The following is a 24,491-nucleotide window of genomic DNA, read 5'->3' on the forward strand; positions in this document are numbered from 1 at the left end:
AGGGGTGCAGGGGGAGTTCCCGGGCACCCCTTCACAGTCCCGAGCCTCCCGCGGCCCCTGGAGACGGCGGGGCCCTGTCATTGGCAGGCCCTGGGCCTGGCTCCGCGTGGGAATTGGGATGAAGAGGGGTTGGTTTGTTGTTGGGCTGTGTCGAGAAAGGAACAACCCTACCCCTTTTGCGAAGTTTGGCTGGGGTGGGAGTAGGGGCGGAGCCGGGCAGGGGGGCGGATTCGACGGCAGCAACTCCCCGGACGCACGCAGGCCTGAGCCCCCCAGCTTCCGTGCCCCCTCGGCCCTGAAACTTGAAGCAGGGTAGGGGTCCAGCATGAAGCCCCCGGACCGCCCCGCCCCTGGCCGCACTGACCGGATACTGGGGGTCATGGGGGGCATGCTGCGCGCATGCGCCGTACCCGGGCAGGAGGGGGTAAGAAGGGGGGACCGCGAAGGGGTCGGGGAGGGGGTCCCTAGGGGACCTCAGGAGGGCTGTACCCCACAAGTCAATTAACTTGCAAACAAAAGTTCTACGGGGCAGTCAGTCGCAGGGGATCCATGAGTTGGATTCCCAGAGCCCGAGCCAGGTTCTGGAAGACCCTTGCATAGCTGAGTGGATCTTTGACAGGAGGGGGGGGCGAGTTTCTTACAGTCCTTATGTCCCCGCAGCCCCCAAAGAGAAGCTCCCTAGGGCCGGGGTGCGCGGAGCCTGAGGGTCACAGTACCGAGGGCGACCCGAAAGGGGAGCGCGAACGCGAGGTCCTCGCCTGGGCTCCGCAGCCCGGTAAGAAGCTGGGGTTGGGTGGGGCCCAGTTGGCCGTCCCGCGCCCAGCGGCGATTTCACGGATATTCTTCTTCATTAGCATGAAAGGTAGCATCTAATTTGCATGGGACCCACTTAGTCGCAGAGACCTCCACGCTTCGCCTTCCAGTCCGATCGGAGCCCCCCCCCGCCCCTCCATTTCCGAAGGCCCCGACCCCCCCCCCCCGTCCCCGGCAGGCAGGCGGAGTGTCCTCGCGCCCCACCCCTGGCCCCCGGCCAGCGCAGGCTCCCGGACTTCGCCTTAATTGGTGATTAGTCTAAGCTGGAGTCCCGGGGCCTAGCGGAAAAAAGGGTCCAGGAGAAGGCGGCAACTGGGTTGTGCTCCCCACAGAGTTCCCCCACACACGCCCCCACCCACGACGAGGGACCTGATTCATCCCCGCGCCGCCGGGGACGGCTCCAGGACGTCTGCGCGCGGGCCGAGGCCCCCTTCCGCCGCCTTAGGGCTGAGGGGCGACCCAGGCCGGCCCAGCACTCGCTCGGCGCTCGGAGCCGAGATGCGGGAGGGAGGCGGACCCCGAGGAGGGGGAGCACGACCCTGCCTGGAGGGATGGAGGCGCGGGGGACGTGGAGGGGGGGGACGAGGTGGCGCTGCGGGGAGGGGCATCAGGGCGGGAACCCAGCCGGGGCTGGAGTGGGAGCGCGCGGGGGAGGCGGGGCCGGGCCGCAGAGGCCCCGCCCCGCGGCGGCTCCGCGCCGGGGCCTGTTATTCCGCTCGCCTCCCGGCCGCGACCCGCGCAGCGCCCGTGGCTCGGGGAGTCGGCCCCCCACCCCCGCCTCCTCACCTCCCAGGCCTAGAGCCACCCGCAAACTGAAGCCGGAGACGGAGCCCGAGCGGCTGCCGCATCCTGGCCCAACCTCTCCCACCATCCCTCCCCCTGGCTGGACATCTGGACCCTGGGCCCCCGCACCGACAGGGTTCCGGAAACCCTCCCCGCCCAGTTTCGGGCCTGGCCCGGCACCACCTACTATCCAGACCCCCCCACCCCAACCCTCCTCCAGACCAGACTCGCGTCTACTCCTGGACCCCCTTTCCTCATCTCCTCCCTCCCCCCCTCCTCCAGCCTGGACCGGGGTAGGAGGGAGGGGGGGGTGCGCCCTGCGCCATCCCCGCCCCGCCCCCCTTGATTCCTCCTGCATGGCCCGCCCGGGTGGGGGAGGCGGGGGACCCCGGGCGCCATGCGGGGGGGACACAAAGGGGGTCGCTGTGCCTGTCCCCGTGTGATTCGAAAAGTGCTGGCAAAATGCGGCTGCTGCTTCGCCCGGGGGGGACGTGGTGAGTGTGAGGTCGCGGGGAGGAGTGGGGGGTGACACAGTGCTGGGGAGGGGGTGTCTGGCAAAGCCTTCAGGACATCTCTTTACCCCGAACCTGACCTTTGGGATGTAGGGCTGGAGCGTGCATGTGTGTTCTCCAGGAAAAATGATCTCTAAGATCCCTCTTACTTCCAGATTTCTATTAGGTCAAACTGAGTCCACTGGGGAAGGGGCAGAGGGGCCTCTTACGTCTTCCGTAGAGTCTACTAGGTATGCGACAAACTTAGGATGCTCTTGGGCCTACAACCCCCTAGATTCTCTCAAGTCATTTTGATGAGAATCTACTTCTGAAGAGATCTGGGGAGTGGAGGAATGAGGAAACAGGGGCTTTATAAGGACTCAAATCGCAGTCACTTTCAATTGAAGGCCAATGATGATCCTGCTGAGGTCTCCTCACTGGGTTGGGCTTGTGTTTGTGTTGGGGAGGTGGGCTGTCACAGTCCTTTCATTTTGTAGTGATTACTGCAATTAGAGGAGGGGGAGGGGTCTGGAGGTGGCAGATGGACTCTTAGCTTTTGCTCCCCCCCCCACACACACCCCTTTCTCTGCAAATGGTCTGTACCCGTTGGAAAGAGGGAGGTTGTTGGAGAGCAGATGGCTGCCCCCAGCTTCCAGTATCTGCCAGATGGCTGCCCCCACCCCCATATTTATGCTATGCTCAGAATAAGGGGATCCTCCACATGTAATTGGGGGTGCTGGGCCTAGGTAGCCAGGTGTTTACTGTCCTTCTTCCCCAGGGTGCCCTGGTAAAATTCTCCATCCTTGTTAAGACAAATGAGGATGGCAAAAGTGTAAGCTGAACAGTATGGCAAGGATACCCCCTAGGAGTTCCCAGAAGACTCAGAGTAGAGTGGGGACAAATACCTACCACCTCCTTTTCCCCCTCCTTTAGAATCCTATTCCATAGCTGGTAGTGAGGGGAGTATATCAGCATCTGCTGCCTCAGGTCCAGCCGCCCTTTCTGGCCCCAGCTCTGGCCTCAGCTCTCAACCCTGTTCACCAGGCCCTCCAGGGCCTGTTGGTGGCCTGAGAAGATGGTTGGATCACTCCAAACATTGTCTCAGTGTGGAAACTGAGACAGATCGTAGTCCAGCAGGACAATATGAGGTAAGCAGGGAGTGCCACAGAAGCTTTTAGGACATCCATGAAGGGCCCTGGGAAAGAGGGTGAGTTGGAGCCCCTGGTTATTGGGGGGATTCGCTGGTGTTCATGATTGTTGATACTTGGCTTGTAACCCCAGAACTGGATGCTGGAGCCAGCTCTAACCAGAGGAGAGGAGCTGCCAGAACTGGCCTTGTTGACTACATTGTTGGAGGGCCCTGGAGCTAAGCCACAGGTAGGAAGAAATGGGTTTGAAGAGGTTCCTCCTTACCAAAAGCCATTCATTTGCCTATCAGAGGATTTTCTTTCCTTGTAGCTACCTGAAGAAGAGACTTTGTCCCAAGCTCCCGAGAGTGTGGAGGAACAGAAGAAGAAGGCTCTGGAAAGGAGTATGTAAGTGTCCATCCACACCTTCCCAGACAAGTTATAGAACTTCCAAAAGACTGTCCCTCGTGTTTGAGAAGGGATACCCCAAAGGCTGGTTCTGGTGATGAGGAGGTTGTAGGACAGGAGGGTGAACCACCCCGTCCCTGAGGTGGACACCTTCCTGCTCTCTTCCTAGGTATGTGCTGAGTGAACTGGTAGAAACGGAGAAAATGTACGTGGACGACTTGGGGCAGATCGTGGAGGTAGCTCCCTTCCCCCTTCTCTGCTCTGGTCCAAGTACCCTTTCCCTCTGCCTGGAGGTGATTTCAGGAAATTCCTTGGCATCCTATGTCCCTCCTCCCAGGGCACCCTACTTCTGGACTTGCAGGGTTGGGGAACCCACCCCACCCGTCACTGAAGCTGCTTGCTCAAGGTTCCTGTCCTAACCTTCCCACAGGGTTACATGGCCACCATGGCTTCTCAGGGAGTCCCGGAGAGTCTACGAGGCCGTGACAGGATTGTGTTTGGGAATATTCAGCAAATCTATGAATGGCATCGAGAGTGAGTAGTGGAGCCCCTCAGAACCATGTGTTGGGGAGGACACTCACTTGGTTATGTAATCTCTATATCTCTTCAGCCAGCCCACTGCCAGCCCAAGAAATGTTTGGGGGAAGCTTTAGGTCACAGGACTTAAAATTGGGAATGTATGAGGGAGGTAAGGGGCCTAAAAAGTATTGAATCTTTCTTTTCCTGCCAACCTTTCCAGCTATTTCCTGCAAGAGCTCCAGCGGTGCTTGGAGGAACCTGATTGGTTGGCTCAGCTATTCATCAAACACGTGAGGCTTGAGAGGGTGGAGCCTAAGAGGCAAGAGGCTTGGGAATGGATCCAGGCTCTCAGGGTCTGTGCCCTCCGTCCTAGTCCATCCTGCTCTCTCTTCAATGTTACCCTTGTTAGGAGCGCCGGCTGCATATGTACGTGGTATATTGTCAGAACAAGCCCAAGTCAGAGCACGTGGTATCAGAGTTTGGAGACAGTTACTTTGAGGTCAGTGGCTGAAGTCCTTTGGGGCAAGAAGGACAAAATCAGCATAAACAGGATTTCCAGGACCCATGCCCACCCTGTCCTTGTCCCTGTCCCTAGGAACTCAGGCAGCAGCTGGGGCATCGCCTGCAGCTCAATGACCTCCTCATCAAACCTGTGCAGCGGATCATGAAATACCAGCTGCTGCTCAAGGTCAGGACCATCTTCTCCCTGGAGGCACAGCTGGCAGGGACTGCTGTTTCCCCAGTCATCTCTCCAGGGTTCTTCAAACTCCCCAGACTTCCTGGGAATTCTCACCTGTGTCCTTGGGGGAGGATGTGAGAACTTCAGAGCCTGTGTTCGTTACCTCCCTGAGCATTTCTTCTCTATTTTAGGATTTTCTAAAGTATTACAGTAGAGCTGGGATGGAGACTGAAGAGCTAGAGGTGAGGGCGCCCAGATCCTTCAGGAACACAACATGTGCAACAATTCCCTTAGCTCTGTGGATTCCCTAGCCCCTTGGGTGGGAAGTCTGTTGGGGCTGGGGATGTGTGAGAAGAGGCTGAGGAGGCTTCTTCCAAATGATGACTCTTTTCACCTGCGCCGGGTGTCACCTCTTCACCTGCATCCCAGCAAGCTGTGGAGGTCATGTGCTTTGTGCCCAAGCGCTGCAATGATATGATGTCCCTAGGGAGGCTGCGAGGATTTGAGGTATGAAGATGGGAGGAGAAAGTCAGTGTTTCAGTGCTCTTGTGCCCAGGTCTCTGTACTCTGGCAGTCCTTATAAGGGGAATTACCTTTTGGAGCCAACACTCATTGTTGGGAATGTAAAGGGAGGAAAGGATGGAGGGAGGAAGGAGCAGAAAGCTGCTCTTTTCCTCTCCTTGTACTTTCTCAAAGGCCGTATCTTTCGATTCCAGGGAAAACTGACTGCTCAGGGGAAACTCTTGGGCCAGGACACATTCTGGGTCACAGACCCTGAGGCTGGGGGTCTGCTCTCTTCCCGTGGTCGAGAAAGACGTGTCTTCCTCTTTGAGCAAATCATTATCTTCAGTGAGGCCTTGGGAGGAGGAGCTCGAGGTGGTACACAGCCTGGATACTTGTACAAGAGCAGTATCAAGGTGGGCCGGGGCCATGGGGCAAGGTTGTGATTGGTAGGGTGAGGCCTCTGAAGAGTTCTTTGGCACTTGAAGTTATCGGAGGGCCTTGAAGAATGGGGAGACTATCTCCTATTTGCCAATTCAGGTGAGCTGCCTGGGACTGGAGGGGAACCTCCAAGGTGACCCTTGCCGCTTTGCACTGACCTCCAGAGGGCCAGAAGGCGGGATCCAGCGCTATGTCCTGCAGGCTTCAGACCCTGCAGTCAGTCAAGCCTGGATCAAGCAAGTGGCTCAGATCCTGGAAAGCCAGCGGGACTTCCTCAATGGTGAAGCTGCCATCTAATTCTCTTTACACCTTCCCTTCAGCCTTCTGGCCTCCTGAATTCCTTCTTACCCAGTGTCCAAATCCTGCCCTTCTTCTGTCCAGTTTCTCACTCATCCACTATTAGCTGAAGATTTGGCAACTCATGACCCCCAAGGACTTGATACTGGGAGGGAGGGTGAAGTGAGATAGCACAGGTAGAACTCCCAGGAAGGAGACCCATCTCTGTTGTAACCTCATTCTTCTCCTCTCTTTTCTCCAGCATTGCAGTCACCAATTGAATACCAGAGAAGAGAGAGCCAGACCAACAGCCTGGGGAGACCAGGAGTTCCTGGGGTGGGGAGCCCTGGGAGCATGAGGCCTGGAGACCGGGCCCAGGTCAGCATGCGCACACCCATCAATGGCTCTCTCCCTTCCCTGCTGCTGTTATCCAAAGGGGAAGTGGCCAGAGTCCCCCTGCCTCTGGACACACAGGTATGAGGAATAGAATTTCTGACTGTAGGGGCATAATGGGGAGGGTCTCTTTTGTTACCAGACTCCCACATCCTCTTTTCCCATATCATATCATCCCCCCATCACTTCCTGCTTCCCCCTTCAGGTTTAATTCTGGGACAAGAGGGCATGGCTTGGCTAGAGACTTAATCTGAGAAAGGAGAGCTGATGATAGACTGCTGACCTTTGTTGATCCTCTGACTTGAATCTTTTTTTTTCAGGTTCTCAGTGACACCCCCAAGGTTCCCCAAGAGTCTCTTCCAGCCCTTCCAACTCCAAACAGCCCTCCCTGCCAGGCCAGACTTGCCAAGCTGGATGAAGATGAGCTGTAACTGGTGAAGGCCATGCGGGTAGTCCTGACTCAGCCACCTATACCCCAAGGAACTTGAGGTTCATCTTCTGGCAACACTCCAGAATTCCTCCCTCTTGCTCTGCTCAGAGGGTGGGCAAGGCTGGGAGAGATGTCATCTTGGAGGAGAATACCTAACCCCCCAAAGACTTCTTTCTGCCCAAGGAATACAGGATCTTCCAGCTCCACCCCTATGCATGCATCACAGTCCCTCACCAGGAGGATGTGTAGGGGGTTGGGAGGGAGGGATTCTGCAGGGGCCAGATAGAAATTTTTTGTTTTGGTTTTGATTTTCTGTTTTCTGAGAATAAAAGTTTTGTTACATCACCATGCTGTTGTCTTGGTAGAGGGATGGAGAGGTGGAGGTGGGTGGGAGAGGTAAAGTGGTATGGAAGAGACCAGCTGGCCGAGGCATTTGAAAAAAGAAGGGCACTGGATGAGAGATCTTTTCTTTTTTGTGTGTTTGTCACTACTGGGGGATTGAACTCAGGGCCTAGGCACTGTCCTTCAGCTTTTTCTACTCAAAGCTCCACTTCCAGCTTCTTGCTGGCTAGTTGCAGATAAGAGTCTCATGGACTTTTTTTTTGCCCAGGCTGGCTTTGAACCATGATCCTCAGATCTTGGTCTCCTGAGCCACTAGGATTATAGGCACGAACCACTCAGTCAGTACCTGGCAGATGTTATCGTTGTCCCTCACCTGCAGTTACAGCGTCTCTCACCCCTCAATTGGAGTCACCAGTGGGAGCAGCTGGAAATCTAGATCCTTGATGCCTTCTTCCAGCCCTTCTTTTCCTCATACTGATCATTTGGTTTAGACCCCACCAGAAAGCTCTGTGTACTTTCACCACCACTCCTTCCCCCCAACAATAGATGCTAACGTACAAAATACAAGTGTACCTTTCCTTCTGAGGTGTCCATGTTCAGCTGAGGGAAGGTGAGAAGGTAGAGGGGAGCCTGGGTCTTGTTGGCTGGCGGAGAGGTCATCAGGCATGTCTGAACTGAGCAGGCCAGGGCTTTTCAACCCTAGTCCCAAGAGTGGAAAGAGGATATTCACCCCTCCCAACTTCTGGCACAACCCCTGGACCAGAGAGACCCAAACATGTAAAGATCCAGATGCCCCTTTCTGACTCCTTGTGTATCTATAGATCCACTGTGTCTATTCGTCCCCTGGGCTCAATCACATGTACAGGAGCTTCCTTAGCAGACAATAGGCTGCTGGGGTGGGAGAATGAGGAGATGCTGGAGCCTCCCTGTGGGCCCCAGGTCCCTCTGGCCAACAATGAGGGGAGGGAGCCACAAGGAGGGGACAGGACGTGGGTGCAGATAAGATTTCTGGGGAACAATAGGAGGAATTGAAGAGGAGAGACCCACCCTCTCTGTACCGCACCCTTGGGGCTTTGGGTCAGGGACTGGGGGAGGCCAGAGGGTGATGGGGAGGGGTATCAGAGATCATTGTAAATAGAGGGCAGGGGGAGATGGCAGCTAATAGCAGGATCCAGAAGCTCAGAAGCTTTCTATTTCTTCATGGACCCCAGGGGTATGTGAGGTGGGTGGGTGACCCTTTTGTACTTAGCTTCACCATGCATTCCTACTTTGAGAATAGCATTTGAATGTAATAAATGGTATTTCAGGGCTTTTAAATATGTTTTTTTTTAGCTCTAAGAAGTAAAAAATCAAAATTTCCTGTCAGTTCAGTATTTTCCCTGCAGTGCCGTGGGTGGTGGTTCTCGGTTGTTGTCCTTGATCAATACAGTTGGCTGCTTTCCATCTCGGGAAGCCAGTAAAGCCCCTCACACATTACTGGGGCCAGTTCACCATCCAAGGACTTAGCTCTAACCCAGGGATCCCAATCTGCACTGAACTTTGTGCTCCCGTTGAAGGATGCATTGACTCAGGGGGGGGGACCACTGACCCAGTAGGACCTAGCCTGTTTCTGCTCAAAGAGCAGCCAGGGATAGGAATCAGCCGGAAAAGCTGGGCATGCAACAATGGACTGGTAAAGGGTCAAGGTTGGAGATTGTTTTAGGGGGTCTATGTCTCCGGTCTCTACTCCTTTCCTTAGCCACCTTCATCACAGGCCCAGGGCATTTGTGGAGCTGTCAGCTCTGGCGGAGCATGTCTGAGGAAACACCTAATATAGGGATTCTCTCCACCCAAGCCTGACCCAAGAAGGTTCCCAAGAGGACGCCCTCCAGAGCAGGATTGGACACTGCTTCCTAGAGGCGGGACTCAGGGCTACTTCATGGAGGGGTATTTAAGACCAGAAGGAGCTGGAGGGGGTGGAGGACAAAATGAGTGGGCTCCGGAGCAGCAGGACTTCCTCGGGTTCTGGAGAGGCCTCCCACCTGAAGTCGCCCCTAGACACCAAGACCAGGCAACCTCTCACAGAGACGGGGTTCCAGCAGCTCTTCAGGGATGCAGAGCCCGAGCCTGAGCTACCTGCAGAGCCCCGATTGTCCCGGCTGTGCAGGCTCTGGAGGCGGCCAGCTGGCACTTGTTCCTGGCTGGGGGCGTGGCGCCTGCTGCAGGCACGGCTGCCCGTGTTGTGCTGGCTACCTCGGTACCGCTGGCGGGCCTGGATGCTGGGGGATGCGGTGGCAGGAGTAACTGTGGGAGTTGTGCATGTGCCCCAGGGTAAGAGGCCCCAACTTCAGCCTGTTGTGTGTGTGTGAGGAATTCTAAACTCTAGGGGCTTCCAGTTTGGGGGATGGGGGTGGGGAGAGTGGTCTGGAGTGAGGGCTTAGAGGGAGGGACTTGAGGTCACACGGAGGAGGGGAGAAGAAGTGTAGAACCCCATCAGATCCCCACCCCCATCCCTCCTCAACTGTGCAATCCTGCGAGACACCTCTTGGATGGTTCCAGTTCAAGGAACTGGAGAGAGTCTCCCCCGCAGGACACAGGCGGAAAGGTTGTCAGCACCCAGACCTCCCAGTGTGGCCTGTTAACCCCTCAGTTCCCTCATGTGCTGAAATGCACCACCTCTGGTGCCAGCCTAAGAGTGTGGACAGAATGGGGCTAGGACATCTCCTCCTCATCCCCCCACCCTGATCCTGTATCTTGTACCACTCACACATACCAGTCTTTCCACTCTTCCCCCACCTCCTAGGCATGGCTTTTGCCCTCCTGACCTCTGTGCCCCCCGTGTTTGGACTCTACACGTCATTCTTTCCGGTCCTCATCTACAGCTTGCTGGGCACTGGGAGACACCTGTCCACAGGTAAGTAGCCCAGGGACTGCCCATGATACCCTTCCTTGGTAGGGTGAGAATGGACAACATTTTAAGGTCTCCTTTTAGTACCATCTTCCTTCTCCTCCCTGCCACCAGGGAATGCTAACCTGAGCATGCTGGAGCAGGTACAACTAGGTGGGCATTACTTGGACCTTCCCTGATCCCAATGAAATTTGGTTTAGAAAATGAACACACTCAGGGCTGCAAGGGAACGGGGGGGGGGTCCTTACAGGAAGGCGCACATGCCTGTAGGAGGGGTCAGTCCTCCTCCCCTCCCCCCCCCCATGGATTCGCAGTCTTCTCTTCCCTCCCCATGGATTCCTGTTTGCTCTACTAGTAGCTCATGATCTTTTGGCCTTTTTGAACACAAAAGCTTTCTAAGAGACAGGTCTGACAGCAGCACCCCACGAGTCTGGGCTGTACCCCTACCCACTCCTCAGCTGCACAGCTACAGATGGGCGCATTTATCCTCCTGCTTCAGGAACGTTTGCAGTACTCAGCCTCATGACAGGCTCTGCGGTGGAGCGCTTGGTGCCTGACCCTGTTGCGGGAAACCTTAGTGGAAGTGAGAGGGAACAGTTGGATGCTCAGCGAGTTGGGATGGCAGCGGCTGTGGCTTTTGGGAGCGGGACACTGATGGTGAGGGAGAGAGAGAGAGCTCTGGTATTTGGAATCAAGGGAACTGGGCTGGGGTGGGGACAAGAGTCCTTGGGGCTGAGATGCCCTTAGGCAACGTGGTGTGCTACACGCTAGCTGGGCTGCTCGGCCTCTGCTCTGTGTGTGTGTGTGTGTGTGTGTGTGTGTGTGTGTGTGTGTGTGTGACTGTGCATCTCCCCCTGCAGCTGGGGATGTTTGTGCTGCAGCTGGGCGTCCTGTCCATCTTCTTATCCGAGCCGGTGGTCAAGGCGCTGACCAGCGGTGCTGCGCTACACGTGCTCGTGTCCCAGCTTCCAAGTCTTTTGGGGTTGTCGCTCCCACGCCAGATCGGCTGCTTCTCTCTCTTCAAGGTGGGGATGGGGAAAACCATGGAGAAAAGGCTTCCAGAGAGCCAGAAAGAGGGGGACTCAAAGGGGAGGAGGGATGGGGTGGAAGAGGATAGAGCTGGAGGAGGGAGAGGGGTGGGGAGGATAGAGCTGAAGGAGGGATAAGGGTGGAGTGGATGGAGGTGGAGGAGGGCTGGGGTGGGGGGATGGAGGTGGAGGAGGATGGAGGTGGAGGACGGATAGGGGTGGGGTGGAGGAGGAGGAGAGGTGGAGGGAAGATGGAGGTGGAGGAGGATGGGGGTGAGGAGGATGGGGGTGGAGGAAGGGGCAAGGATAATGATGCAGGCAGGTAGAGTAGAGGAAAGAGGTTAGAGGCCCGGGGCTGCAGAGGCGGAAGGCCTGCCTGGCAGCTGGAGAGAGCTTCGCCGTGGTCGACGGGTGGGCGCCGCTGCGGGAAGGGGGCCGCCCGCCCCGGCAAGCGCTCACCCCACCCCGGCAAGGCCTCTGTGCTCACGGCTCCCGCTTGCAGACGCTGGCCGCGGTGCTCACGGCGCTGCCCCAGAGCAACCTGGCCGAACTGACCATCTCGGCGCTTAGCCTGGCGCTGCTTGTGCCAGTCAAGGAATTGAACGTGAGATTCCGGGACAGGTTACCTACTCCCATCCCAGGGGAAGTTGTCATGGTGAGGACCTGAACCAGCATCCTGGCTCCCCGCCCAGCCCAGACCCTGCCCATCCTGTGCGCCCTGACCGCTGCTGCCCCCTTGTGGGCGGCAGAGGCCTTACAGGCCGGAGGACCTGTTCCTGCACCAGCTTGCCAGGACCCCTTCCTTCCCAAGCACTTGCCACAGCAGAATCCCCCACCTGCCCTGTCTCACTCGCCCCACCAAGACCCCTCCAGCGCTTTCTGAATGCATCCTCCACCCTAGAGTGCCATCTTAAGGTCTTGCTCACTATAGCACCTCTTCTTTTCCCTGTAATTCAGTGTTTTCTTCATTTCCAGTCCCCCACGTAGATTGCACTCTCTTCCCAACTAATTAAAAAAAATATTCCATGTCTCCACTCCACAGGCACCCCCCCCAATCCAATTTCCCTACTTAGAATGGTTTCATTACACCTTTGGTATCCATCACACCTGCAGGGAGTACAGCCTTTCACTTCCTCTTATACTGACTCCATCCTTTTCTCACAGCCTCTCCATAATCCCACTTCATGAGACTTTCCCTCACATTCCTTCACCCTAAAAGGCTGTCACACAGCCATCCTAAATATACTGCATTTCCACCAATTGCTAGGCTCTGAGGGCCACCTAGCCCTCCATTGGGATGCTCCTTCATGTTGAGCCCCTTCTAGCCTCTCCCAGGATCATGGTCCTCTCCTAGATCCTAATGCGTTTCCTTCTCCCAGGTGCTTTTGGCCTCTGTGCTCTGCTATACCTCTTCCCTGGACACGAGATATAATGTCCAGGTAGTGGGGCTGTTGCCTGAAGGGTAAGAAAGAAAGCAGCCTTTTGGTTTTCTAGGCCTCTCATAAACACTTCTTGCCTGACCCACCCTTTTACCCTTTCTTCCTCTTTCCTTGTAGCAACCAACTTACCCTCACTGTGGATTCTTTCTTCTTCCAGATTTCCCCAACCTCTTCTCCCCAGCATGGTGGAGCTGCCCAGGATTCTGGCTGACTCTCTGCCCATTGCACTGGTTACTTTTGCTGTGTCCACCTCTCTGGCCTCCATTTATGCAGACAAGTATAACTACACTATTGATCCCAACCAGGTGAGACATTGACTGTGGACTCCCCCTCCCCACCCAGCCTCATTCAGAAGATAACCCCTTAACCATACCCCCCACCCCATGCCTGGTTCTCCTGTGTCTCATTCCTCTTTAACTCACTGCATCCCTCCAGGAGCTCTTGGCCCATGGTGTTTCCAATCTCATTTCCTCGCTCTTCTCTTGCTTTCCTAACTCAGCCACACTGGCTACGACCAGCCTACTAGTGGATGCTGGTGGTAATACACAGGTGAGGAGAAAGATGGAATAGTGATGCGGGGTGGTGGGGGTAAAGAAACAGATGGAGAATTAGCAATTAACCTGGTGGCCTCAATACAGAGGAGGGTGGGAATGCAAGGGAATGGGTGAGGGCACGAGAGGAGAGAAAAGAAGATTCCAAGAATCCCTGAAGACCTTTGTAGGTGCTAAGCCCTGAAAAAGTTCACGGTGTTTCAGAGTCATTGGAAATAAAAGCTGTATGAAACTATACATTTAAGAGGTAAAATTCTGATATTTTTCATGAAGGTTATTTTTTCATTTAAAAAGAAATATTACCTAACAGTCATCTCTTAATATGCTTGGTTTCTTTTCCTTTGCTAGTGCTCTAAAGGGGTGGTTAGTGTGTTTGTAGGGTAATCCAAGAATGGCTTCTAAAATGGAAGTGGGTTATAAAACTAAAGAATTTAGCCAGCCCATGCCCCAGTAGCTCATGCCTGTAATCCTAGCTACTCTGGAGGCTGAGATCTGAGAATTAAGCTTCAAAACCAGCTCAGGCAGTGAAGTACACGCGACTCTTAACTCCAATTTACCAAAAAGCCAAAAAGCAGAGATGATGCTCAAGTGGTAGAGTAGTAGACTTGAGAAAAAAGCTTAGGGGACAGCACCCAAGCCCCTGCATTTAAGTCCTAAAATTAGTGTGCGTGCACATGCGCACACACATACACACACACACACACACGTACACATGCAAAGAATAGAAAACTTGAGCTGGGGCTGGGAATGTGGCTTAGTGACAGAATGCTTGCTTAGCATGCATGAAGCCCTGGGTTCAATTCATTGGCACCACATAAACAGGAAGAGCCAGAATTGGTTTTGTGACTCAAGTAATAGAATGCTAGCCTTGAGTTCAAGCCCGCAGCAAAAAAAAAAAAAAAGAAAGAAAGAAAGAAAGAAAGAAAGAGAAAAGAAAGAAAGAAGGAAGGAAAGAAAAAAAGAAAGAAATCTTGAGCTGCATACACTGGGCAAGAATGATGAATAGTAACAATTTAATCGGAGGAAGGGGGGATGAAGTCAGGCCTGTCTGTCAGGAGGGAGACGTCCTGCGGGGAGGCAGTGTGTAGGGGCTGAGCTCTCCACAGGAGTGGGGTGGAGACGGTGTCCTCCTTCCCTTTAGCTGGCAGGCCTCTTCTCCTGCATGGTGGTCTTGTCAGTGCTGCTGTGGCTGGGGCCCTTCTTTTACTATCTGCCCAAGGTAAGGAGCAGAGGAGGTGTGGGAATAGCAGAGGACGGGTGGCTGTCTTCCAGGACACTGGGAGTCGTCAGCCCATCTCCTTTGTCCCCAAGGCTGTCCTGGCTTGCATCAACATTTCCAGCATGCGTCAGATGTTCTTCCAGATGCAGGAACTTCCACAGCTATGGCATATCAGCCGCATGGATTTTGTGAGAAATACGAACATCATTCCCCAGTGGCCCTTACTTATCTTCCCAGCATCCCCAGCTTCCACCCGGGGCCAAAGCTGTAGTCTTAGTCCTAAATTCCCAAACTCACATTCCTCAGAGACAAAGGCAAGGGTGAGGTGAACCCCCCCCCCCCCCCCCCCCCGGGTCTGATACTTGTTTGAGGGCCTTGTGGTGGGTGGGGGATTGAACCCAGGGCCTCATGAATATTATGCAAGTGCCTCACCACTAAACTCCCAACTCTGACCTGAATATTTGTAACCTCCCCTCTGGTACATGGCTGGAGGACTCTACCTTTATTGAGTGTCTCTTAGAGCCAACCCTGTCCTTTCCTTCTGTCATACTTCCTCATTTCTCCTGGACCATCCCTCCCCATCACTTGTCCCGGGAGTCAGTCACTGCCCTCAGATCCCGGTCTTTCCTCTGGAGAGTCCATTCCAATCTACCTCCTGCAGGCTGTGTGGGTGGTCACGTGGGTGGCCGTGGTGACCCTGAACGTGGACCTGGGCCTGGCTGTGGGCGTGGTCTTCTCCATGATGACCGTGGTCTGCCGTACCCAGAGGTAGGTATACAGGTGACAGAGTTGAGATGGAGAGGACAAGACATAGCAGTTGGGAAGGAAGTCTCTAGCTAGGCCAGGTATGGCTGGCAATTGGACCCCAGCTCCTTCTCCAGGGTGCAGTGCCTGGCGCTTGGACTGGCTGAGGGGACTGAACTCTACCGACCACTTAGAGAGAGTCACAAGGTGGGTAGACTTGAGCCAAAGAAGGAAGGGAGATTAGGCTGGGGTGCTTCCCTGACCCTTTCACCCCTTAGCTCCTCCAAGTCCCAGGTCTCTGCATCTTGAGCTATCCCACGCCACTCTACTTTGGGACCCGAGGGCAATTCCGACGCCTCTTGGAATGGCATCTGGGGCTTGGAGAACAAGGCAAGGTGAGAGCTTTGATCATGGAGCGGTGGGTGCTCTGGGTGTGGGAGGCTGGTGTGTGTTCGGTGGCAGGTCCTTGCCCAAGGGGCACATGTCCATACCTGTGTCCTGACCAAGGTGACCCCCCTTTCTCTACTAATATAGGGCTATCCAAAGCCAGATGGCCCATCTGAGGCAGGTGAGATGGGATGGCGAGGCGGGAGATTTGGGCGTGCTGCGTGGAGGCATATGGAGTCTCCTGCCTTCTCCCATCCTAGCTGCTGAACCTGTCAGAGTGGCAGTCTTAGACTTCAGTGGTGTCACCTTTGCAGATGCTGCTGGAGCCAGAGAAGTGGCCCAGGTGAGGTGTGGATAGGCTAAGGAGAAACCCATTACCCTACTTATCCCCTTTGAGACTTCACCTGTCTGCCCTGTCCTTGCAGCTTGCCAGCCGATGCCAGGACGCTGGGATCCACCTTCTCCTGGCTCAGTGTAGTGGTGAGTGGTAAGAAGGGCAGAGGGGCCTGGTGACATGATTTGGACACTTGGGGGAGGGAGGAGGACACTGTGTGCATTTTGGCTCCCTCCCCTTACAGCTTCAGTGTTGGAGACGCTGACTCGGGCAGGACTTCTGAACAGAATAGCCCCAGAACAACTCTTTGTGAGCGTGCAGGACGCAGCTGCACATGCACTGGAGAGACTGGTAAGGGGCAAGAGTGTCAGGAGTGGGAACCAGGAAGGGTTGAGCTACATTAGGAGAAAAGTGGACGAGGAGGATTTAGGGGAAGGATGAGGTAGAAAGATCAAGAAGGAAGGAGCATTTGCTTGCCAGTGGCTCACATCTGTAATCCTAGGTATTCAGGAGGTAAGATGTGAGGATCTTGGTTAGAAGCCAGCCTGGGCAGAAAAGTCCTTGAGATTCTTATCTTCAGTTAAGCACCAACAAACTGGAAGTATAGGTGTAGGTCAAGTGGTAGAGTGCTATCCCTGAGCACAAAAGCTCACAGATAATGCCTAAGCCCTGAGTTCAATCCCCAGGACTGGCACCAAAAAAATAAAAAAAATTTAAGAAGAAAGTAGTGCCAGTGGCTCATACCTATAATCCTAGCTACTCTGGAGACTGAGATCTGAGGATCATGGTTCAAAGCCAGCCTGTGCATAAAAATCTGTGAGACTCTTCATCTCCAATTAACCAGCAAAAAGCCAAAAGTGGAGATATGGCTCAAGTGGAAGACTGTCAAGCTTTTAGCAAAAGCTCTAGTGACTCACAGCTGTAATCCTAGCTACTCCAGAGGCTGAGATCTGAAGATCACAGTTGGAAGCCAGCTCAGGGAAGAAAGTCTGTGATTCTTACCTCAAATAAACTACTCAAAAAAAAATCCAGAAGTGGCATTGTGGCTCAAGTAGGAAAGCACTCATCTTAAGCAAAAGAAGCTCAGGGACAGCACCCAGGCCCAGAGGTCAAGCCTCAGGACTGGCAAAAAAAAAAAAAAAAAAGAAAAAGAAAGAGGAAATGATTAGTGGATTTAGGATCGTGTCAAGGAGAGCAGCCAAGCTGTGAGTAAAGAACTGAAGAACTAAAGTCCCAAATGGGTGGGGATGGATGGGGTTCTAAATCTATTCCTGACTTAGCCTCTTTCTTCTCCAGGATCTCACAGGCCAAAAGATTTGCACAGTGTGGGTCTGACTGACTTTTGTCAGTGTGGATGGCCCCAACAATGTATATGAGAGGGGGGCATGGTCCCTGAGCCTCCTTATTTAATGTCACCAATAAACTAAAGTGGAACACCTCTGTGGTCAGTGAGTGGGGTCTGGATGTCTGTATGGGAACTCCCAGTGCGCCCCCCCCCAGCACCTCACAGACACAATACAAGTGGCTTTCACCATGTGTTCACCAGCCCTTCGGAGCTCCAGAGTCACAGTGCTCTCTGGGAAGGGGAGGGCTCGAGCTGACACACAGAGTGTTGGATCCAGAGCTGGGGTTGGGGTACAGGGCCCTGGGATTGCACACTGGGAGCTCCCCCCACCAGCCCCAGATCCAAGGAGATGAGAGGAGCATGTTTCCACTTCAGGGTCTTAAGAGTCCTCCTGGGCTCTTTGGCACTTGGAAAGTGAACCCCCCATTTCCTGCCCCATAGAATGGGGTTGGGGGGGAGAGAACTTGGCACTGGCTGTGGGAGAGGTTATGGCTCCATCAGGTCCCTGGGCACTTACAGAAAAGGAGGGGTGTCACCAGGACAAGCCCCTACTTGGAATCAGGTTCTGAAGGGGAAGAAAAATCATGGCGTGCTCGCAGGGTGGAGAGGTTTCCTGGAAATTCCTGGAAGTGATGAAGAAGCAGGTCCAGCCTGAAAAGGGGAAGGCCCCAAGTGGCCGTCATTCAGCTGTCATGCACTGCAGCCGGTGTTTGAAGAACAGCAGGCGGTGTTTGGCCACCTGACTTTCATCCAGTGATCCTGGGTATCGGTAGCGGGCATAAGTCTCTGCTCCCGCATCCCTTGACACCCAGGGAAGTTTCAACTTCGATGCATGATCCACAATGACGTCAGAACAAGAGCCGACCCGAAGGGAACCCAGACCATCCAGGAAGAATTCTAGGGGTGAACAGAACATGAAGTGAAGAATAGGCCAACAACCCTCAAGGGAGAACTGAGTTGGAGATATGGGGAATGCCTGTGCAAAGAATGACACTATTTCTCCCCCCTTCCTCTCTCTCTCTCTCTTCTCTCTCTCTCTCTCTCTCTCTCTCTCTCTCTCTCTCTCTCTCTCTCTCTCTCTCTCTCTCTCTCTCTCTCTCTCTCGCCAGCCTTGGGCTCAGGGCCTGAGCACTGTCATTGGGTTTTCACAAGATTAGAGTTCTACCATTTGAGCCACAATACCACTTCTGGCTTTTTTCTACATATATGGTAGTGAGGAATCGAACCTGTGTCGTCATGCTAGGCAAGCGCTACCACGAGGCCAAACTCCCAGCCCCAGAAAGACACCACTTCTAAGAACCTTAGCACTTGCATTAACCTCATTCCTTCCTGGCTGTACTCTCATAGACAATGGTATCTGTATGCTTGTGCTTTAAAACCTTCTTCTCACTCTCCAAGGTGCAATAAATGCTGATGGGCCTTCCCCCTCCCCAACCCCCAGTGTGGTCATCTCAACCACCGGAAGCAGCTGGGAGTGGAGTAGAGGTGGTTGTGGCAACTGGCACTGGCTGTGAAGTTCAAGGCAGATCCAGCCACTGTGCTGGGCTTTCGTTTTGAAAGGCATGTTGGTGGCTCGCACCTGTAATCCCAGCTATTCAGGAAGCTGAGATCTGAAGATCCAGGTTTGAAGTCAGCCTGGGCAGTAAAGTCTGTGAAACTCTTACCTCCAATAAACTACTCAAAAATTGAGCCTGAAGTTGTACAGTGGCTCAAGTGGTAAAGCACCAGCCTTGAGCAAAAAGAGAGCTTGGGAACAGTGCCCAGGCCCTAAATTCAAGCCCCAGGACACACACACACACACACACACACACACACACACACACACACACACACACACACTCTATGGCGTAGGAAACACACTGGTTAGGAAACAGTAGAATTTCTGCCCCTCCCTTCCCCGGTAAGAATCTTGGTAGATCTCTGCAGAATTGTTTTGGGGTGAAGATGTCAGGGCCCAGCAGTGACTAACGTGGGCAAGCAGGAGGAGGGGTCAGGGCCTTCTCTGCCTATCTGCACTATCTGTCCTTCCAGGCCCTGCCCGGAGGGGCCGCCACTTACCCAGATGTGCTACTCGGCTGAAGCGCGGGTCGAAGCCCACCTCGCGCACTTTATCAGTGCGTGCCAGAAAGAAGTTAACCACGCCGTCGGTGACCACGCAGCCGGGGAAACCCACCAGCTCGTGGTGGAAGCCGCGCTTTTGACGGAAACAATTTCCGAGGCCCGGGGCGCCAGGCTCCACGCTCAGCAGCTGCCGGTAGGTGGTGGCAAAGCCGGAGATTTCGCGCACAGCGCCCCCGACCTGCAGGGAGCGAGGGGACGGGGGAGGGAGGAGGAGGGGTTCCAGGTGGAGCCTGAGGACCCTCAGATGGCAGATCAGTGTTCCCCATCCTTCCCGCCCCCACCCATGCAGGGTCCGGGCATTCCCTGCCCTCTCCCCTCTCCCTTCCCCCCCTCACCAAGTCTCCACTGGTGGTCTCTCCCTGCCAGGGCTTGCCCCTTCTGGACAGCAGCCCTGGCCTCTGGCTTGGGCCTGTTATTCGAGGCCCTTCCTCCACCCCACACTGGCCGGCCTCCCTACCAGGTCCAGCGGCGTCTGCTCCAGCACGTCCACCAGCCGCTCCAGCCGCGTGCGCGCCGTGAAGATAAAGTCGTCGTCCACCCACAGCACGTATTTGGTGGTGACTTGCGACACCGCCAGGTTCCTGCCGGCGAACCAGCCCTGGGGGGAGAGGGGCCCGGGTGGGGGAGGCTGTGGTCTCTCCAGACACCTCTTGCAAGGCCCCTGGGACCTCTCTGCGTCTCTCAGTGCTTTCCGTGATGGGAAAGCACCTTGTGTTTTGTTCCGAGGGCACAGCTGACTGAGGACACCCCGCTGCCTCCTCCCGCCCGCATCGGGGCGCCCTGCTGTCTGCGCACCTTGCCAAAGGGCATGAGATAGTGTTCTACGTGGGGGCCACTGACGCGCTCTGGCTGGTCGCTGTCGTCCGCGATGACCACGGTGACCGTGGGGTAGAAGCGGCGGATACTGGCGATGAGTGCTCGAAGACGGTCATAACGAAGGAAGGTCTTGGTGGCAATGGTGACCAGAGCACTGATGTTGTACTGGGCTGAAGTGAGGCACAGGATGTGCAAAGGGGAGTGGTGACATGAAATAGGAAGACGTGTCTCTCCCTCCCATCCCCCCATTCCTTCCCTCCTCCCCGGCACCACCTCACCTCCCTGGGGTAGAGGCCCAGGTGGGTACAGCCGAGGGTTTGGGGGATGTCGGATGCGGATGGTAAAGGCAGCTTCATGTCCCTCAGTGGAGAACCGAACTGGGAAGAAAGGATGTGGATTGTGCCTTTTTAAGGGCGGAGAAGCACTCTCATGTTGATCAATCCCTAAGTGCCGGCTGGGAGTCCCACCTTAAGCAGTGGTGGACAAGAATACCAGGTTCTTACTCCCACAGAATTCACAGTCTCACTGTGGAATGGAAGTCCACGAAGATCTAACTTATTATGAGCACTTCACATGTGCCAGACAGTTTTGAAAACAAAATTTTACTTAAGTAGATGACTTCATTCATCTCATGACAGCATCTCCTCCATTACATTTCTACTACAGAAAATAAAGTGGAGGCTCAGAAAAGTAACTTGCTCATATTTACCGAGCACCAAAGCTCAGAGGAACCTGGTCACAGGCTAAGTAAATAAGAAAATTCAAGGGTGGGTAAGAGTCAATAGAAGATAAAGCAAGTAATGTAATAGTTAAGAGAAGGAATTCCAGTTCATATTTACAGGAGAAGGAGTCACTAGACAAAACATCTTGGGTAAGAGAGGTAGACCTAAGGGCAGCAAACCCTCTACATTTGGAGAGAAGCCTCAGGATTATGATACATTTTTTTTGTCAGAGGAGGAATAAGAATTCAAGAATGTTGCTGTAATCCTAGCTACACAGGAGGCTGAGATCTGAGGATCACAGTTCAAAGCCAGCCTGGGCACTAAAGACTGTGAGACTCTTATTTCCACCAGAAACCAGAAGTGGTGTTGTGGCTCAAGGGGTAGGGTAGTAGCCTTGAGCTGAAGAGCTCAGGGACAGCACCTAGGCCCAGAGTTCAAGCCCCATGACTGACAAAAAAAAAAAAAAGAATTCAAGAAGGTCAGGCCTTTTGTGTTCTCTCTTCTTCCCCCCCACCCCCTCTCTTTGTAGATTAGGAATAGAGCCTGAGACTTCTGGTGTCTGATGCAAGTCATTTCCCTGGCCACCCATGATTGGCTAGAAGTGGGGACACAACCGAAACTCCAGTTTCCCTCCAGCTTGCTGTGGCCCAGGATGAACAAAGGCTCCTTTTCTCCCTCCCTGGCACTTCTGGCCCAGCTGAAACAACCATTGTGCGGCTGGGTTCTATCTGTTGCCAGATTACCTCTCACATTCTTTGCCATTTGTCTTTTGTAACTTTTTGGGGTTCTTTCAGTTCATCCAACCTGACCCTACCTCCATCCAGGCCTCACACCTGTGTCTGCTGAGTTGGCCTGGTAGCTCCGGCTGCTGTAAGTGACCAGTTGCAGCTGCCGATTCAGTTGGTCCAACCCTGGGCTGGCAAGAGTGAGCTCTGGCTGGCCCTCTCCAGTGACAGTCACCCCACTCACTTCCCCAGCCACGTCCCAGATGCCTAGAGAGGCAGTCAGGTTCACCTGGCACATGGGATTGGAGAGCACAGATTAGGCTACAGATTCACTACTTGCCTCTCTGATTCTTCCATTCCCTTTCCTGTTGGTCTTGTCTCCCTCCAGGCCCACCTGACCTCTCACCTGGTATACCTCCTGACCTAAAACTGCTTGCAGGCTCAGCCCTGGGAGAAAGGAAGAATGGGATCAAAATTACACAGACAGCCCTGAATTCCTCCGAATTTTTATCTCCCCTTTATACCACACACAACACACAGTTTTCTACCCCTCCTACTCAGTTCTCAACAGCATAGTACCTAACACAACCTAGAGTGACTGATTTTAACTTGTTTCTGACAAAATGAGATCTCTTCTTTAATGGTCTCTGTACTGGCTATCTTTTATTCAGTCAGCAAAGAACAGATTCTTTGCCCACCCCCCCAAAAAAAACCCCTCATTATCTACAATTCCTGATAACCCTAGGGTTTATTTTGCCTTCATCTATCTCCCACCTTCTAAGCTCCCTTCGCAACCTAAGACGCCCTTTCATCGGAGCTCACTCCTCCATCCCACTCACCCTCCTTTCTACACAACCTCTAGCTCTGCCATCCCCACCATGGCCTAGGCCACCCTCTAGGGCCTTGCTTCCTCACCTGGCACCAAGATGCTTCTGAGGGGTGGAACCTCAACGCCCTGCAGTGGGTACTGTAGGGGGCAGTTGGCAGGGGCTATGAGTAGCTGGTCAGCAGGGGACTGGCTCCTGGCAGTGGAAGAAGGGGAGCACAGAGGAGAGTCAAAAGGACAGGCGCTCTCTCTCCTGGCACAGTCATTACAATATTTCCACTACCCTCCTGGGGCAGAGTTGTGACCTCTTTTCTCATCACTACCTTGAAAGAAAGGCTTGAAACTCCCGTTCCCTGGAGGCAGAGGCAGCTTTCAGTTCCTCAGGGCCAAAGGCCTTGGTGAGGTCAGTGGCTCGCACCTGTTTCTGGAAGGGGAGAAGCAGGCTCCCCCCACTGGATTCACAACTGCAGTAGTTCTGAGCCAGCAACCTGAAGGGGAGTGGGGGTGGGGTGGGGTGGGAGGTTAGGGGTCTTCAGGGCCCAGATACAAAAATCCGCCCCACAAAACAAACCCACGCGACCGATGCCCACCCAATACCTGTCCCTGTAAACAAAGCAGCCCCCCCTCGAGGGGATCCCCCAAATCTTCATTTCACAGGGGTGGAGGAATAGGTTCGTTTACCAGGAGGCTTTCAGGAGCTACACAGGCCCAGCAGAAACCACTCCGGAATCTCAAGTGTGAATGAAGACTTAGGCCACGACAACGTTCAGGGGCAGATTCTGCTCCAGCCCCAAACCTCAGCTTCCCTTCTTCACCTCCCACTCCGCTCCACCCAAACGGTCAGGAGACCGCAGCACCCCCAGAACCCAGCGCGCCGGGCGTGGGGGACAAAAGCTCTGCCCCTCCCCCTGTCCCCGGCCCCCCTTCCCCGCGCCCGGTCCACCCCAGCCGCCGCCCTCACTCACCCCACCACTTGCTCCTTGATCCTGACGGGAATGTGTGCGTAGCGGGGCTCAGGGGCCAGGTCCAGCAGCTCCGGCCTGGCGGGGGTCTGGGGGGGCGTCCACAGCGCCAGAGGGGTGCGGAGGCCCGGCGCGGCTCGGGTGCGCGCGTACAGGAGCCCCAGCGAGGCGCAGGCGAGCAGCAGGACCAGCGCGCACAGGGCCCGGCGGCCCAGCCGCATCCTGGGGCGGGGTGGGGTGGGGGGGACAAGGACGGCTGCGGCCCTTGACCTCGGCGAGTCGAGTCGGAGGCTCCAGCCGGGCTCCCCTCCCCGCACGGCACCGCGAGTGCTTTTCTCGGTACTCCTCCTCCCTTCATCCCCCGCAGCCCTGTGGGTCCCTCAGCGCCCCCCTCCCGTCTCCGCATCTCGATGTGCCCGCGCACCCCCCATCTCCAGGCCGGAGACGTCGGATTGTCTTTGGTGCTGATGCAGCGATGCACGAGGAGAAAAGGCAGCGGGCGACTCCCCGCGCGGCCGGGCCCCGCGCGCGCTCTCAGAGCCGCCCTCGCCCCCCGCCCCGCTCCCCGGAGCCCGGCTCACCTGGGCCGCGGAGGGCTGCGGACGGGCGGCTCCCACGCCTCGCCTGGCAGGAGAACTGCAGAATCACCCCCGTAGGAAGTGAGCCCGGTGGCTGCGGAGGCTCGCCGCGCCGGGGACCGGCCAGCGCCGCTCCGCCCGCCTCCACCCGGCTTCCCTCCCAGGCGCCCCCCGGGGGCGGGGGGAGGCCGGGAAGCACTGACCTGTCTAACGCCCTGTGGCCCGAGCTCCGCGTCGGTCCGGGCAGCGCCCGGATCTCAGCCCCGGCCCGGGGGTCCTCATGGGGCCGCGGGCGGCCTGCCGTGGGGGCTGGGCGGCCGTGGCGGGGGGGGGGTTCTCCTGCCTCCCTCCAGCCGCCGTCAGGTCGGGGCTTTGTAGACCTCAGCGCGGGGGAGGGTTCCTGATGCTTCCCGCTAGGGGAAAAGCGAGTGAAATAATAATTATAATAATAATAAGAAATAAAAAAGATCTGCCGTAGCGCAATCCCGAGAACAAAGCCGGGGATGCCGGGTACGGCTGGCAGGGCCGGGAGGACGCGGGCCGCCGCCCGGCTCGGGCTCCGCGGCTCGGCTCCGGCTCCCGGGCTCGGCTCCGGCTCCCGGGC

At 55.4% G+C, this 24,491-nt stretch overlaps 3 protein-coding genes across 4 annotated transcripts; 2 read left to right on the top strand and 1 right to left on the bottom strand.

Moving 5' to 3' along the window:
- Positions 1-276: 276 nt before the first annotated feature.
- On the top strand, positions 277-7,115 carry Arhgef25 (Rho guanine nucleotide exchange factor 25). 2 transcript variants are annotated; one of them, XM_090327735.1, is made up of 16 exons: positions 277-424; positions 661-775; positions 3,021-3,235; positions 3,369-3,464; positions 3,546-3,622; positions 3,792-3,858; positions 4,053-4,156; positions 4,362-4,431; positions 4,551-4,640; positions 4,737-4,829; positions 5,012-5,062; positions 5,250-5,327; positions 5,537-5,737; positions 5,862-6,042; positions 6,301-6,512; positions 6,752-7,115. In XM_090327735.1, the coding sequence occupies exons 1-16, from the start codon at positions 326-328 to the stop codon at positions 6,860-6,862; spliced, it is 1,860 nt and encodes a 619-aa protein (XP_090183861.1). In that variant the 5' UTR covers positions 277-325; the 3' UTR covers positions 6,863-7,115. The 2 variants fall into 2 exon arrangements, with proteins under 2 accessions (XP_090183861.1, XP_090183863.1); XM_090327737.1 differs by lacking the exons at positions 277-424; positions 661-775 and adding an exon at positions 1,480-2,090.
- Positions 7,116-9,170: 2,055 nt separating this feature from the next.
- LOC150067111 (solute carrier family 26 member 10-like) lies at positions 9,171-17,221 on the top strand. The gene is made up of 18 exons (XM_090327742.1): positions 9,171-9,513; positions 9,986-10,096; positions 10,590-10,747; positions 10,951-11,115; positions 11,621-11,773; positions 12,498-12,580; positions 12,715-12,862; positions 12,993-13,106; positions 14,250-14,327; positions 14,420-14,515; positions 14,989-15,095; positions 15,209-15,278; positions 15,350-15,466; positions 15,606-15,639; positions 15,719-15,801; positions 15,884-15,938; positions 16,037-16,143; positions 17,089-17,221. The coding sequence occupies exons 1-18, from the start codon at positions 9,171-9,173 to the stop codon at positions 17,125-17,127; spliced, it is 2,061 nt and encodes a 686-aa protein (XP_090183868.1). The 3' UTR covers positions 17,128-17,221.
- A 93-nt stretch (positions 17,222-17,314) lies between these two features.
- B4galnt1 (beta-1,4-N-acetyl-galactosaminyltransferase 1) lies at positions 17,315-24,111 on the bottom strand. Its single transcript, XM_090327738.1, has 12 exons — positions 24,091-24,111; positions 23,891-23,945; positions 23,313-23,531; positions 22,671-22,835; positions 22,437-22,543; positions 21,928-21,968; positions 21,630-21,810; positions 20,353-20,451; positions 20,054-20,244; positions 19,716-19,856; positions 19,196-19,436; positions 17,315-18,034 (listed from the first exon to the last, which is right to left on the bottom strand). The coding sequence occupies exons 3-12, from the start codon at positions 23,528-23,530 to the stop codon at positions 17,817-17,819; spliced, it is 1,602 nt and encodes a 533-aa protein (XP_090183864.1). The 5' UTR covers position 23,531; positions 23,891-23,945; positions 24,091-24,111; the 3' UTR covers positions 17,315-17,816.
- Between the last annotated feature and the right edge of the window lie 380 nt (positions 24,112-24,491).

Source organism: Megascapheus bottae, chromosome 2, assembly GCF_031878675.1.
Source record: "Megascapheus bottae isolate mThoBot1 chromosome 2, mThoBot2.hap1, whole genome shotgun sequence".
In the NCBI taxonomy this organism is placed as follows: Eukaryota; Metazoa; Chordata; class Mammalia; order Rodentia; family Geomyidae; genus Megascapheus; species Megascapheus bottae.

Excerpts from the sequence above, each read along its gene's own strand:
- B4galnt1 (XM_090327738.1), bottom strand. The coding sequence starts at position 23,530 with ATGCGGCTGGGCCGCCGGGCCCTGTGCGCGCTGGTCCTGCTGCTCGCC. Across the intron at positions 19,857-20,053 it reads ATCTCATGCCCTTTGGCAAG|GGCTGGTTCGCCGGCAGGAA; the intron begins GTGCGCAGACAG and ends CTCTCCCCCCAG. Across the intron at positions 18,035-19,195 it reads CAGCCGAGTAGCACATCTGG|AATTCTTCCTGGATGGTCTG; the intron begins GTAAGTGGCGGC and ends GTTCACCCCTAG.
- LOC150067111 (XM_090327742.1), top strand. The coding sequence starts at position 9,171 with ATGAGTGGGCTCCGGAGCAGCAGGACTTCCTCGGGTTCTGGAGAGGCC. Across the intron at positions 9,514-9,985 it reads AGTTGTGCATGTGCCCCAGG|GCATGGCTTTTGCCCTCCTG; the intron begins GTAAGAGGCCCC and ends CCCACCTCCTAG. Across the intron at positions 14,516-14,988 it reads ATATCAGCCGCATGGATTTT|GCTGTGTGGGTGGTCACGTG; the intron begins GTGAGAAATACG and ends TACCTCCTGCAG.
- Arhgef25 (XM_090327735.1), top strand. The coding sequence starts at position 326 with ATGAAGCCCCCGGACCGCCCCGCCCCTGGCCGCACTGACCGGATACTG. Across the intron at positions 3,236-3,368 it reads GTCCAGCAGGACAATATGAG|AACTGGATGCTGGAGCCAGC; the intron begins GTAAGCAGGGAG and ends TTGTAACCCCAG. Across the intron at positions 4,641-4,736 it reads TTGGAGACAGTTACTTTGAG|GAACTCAGGCAGCAGCTGGG; the intron begins GTCAGTGGCTGA and ends CCCTGTCCCTAG.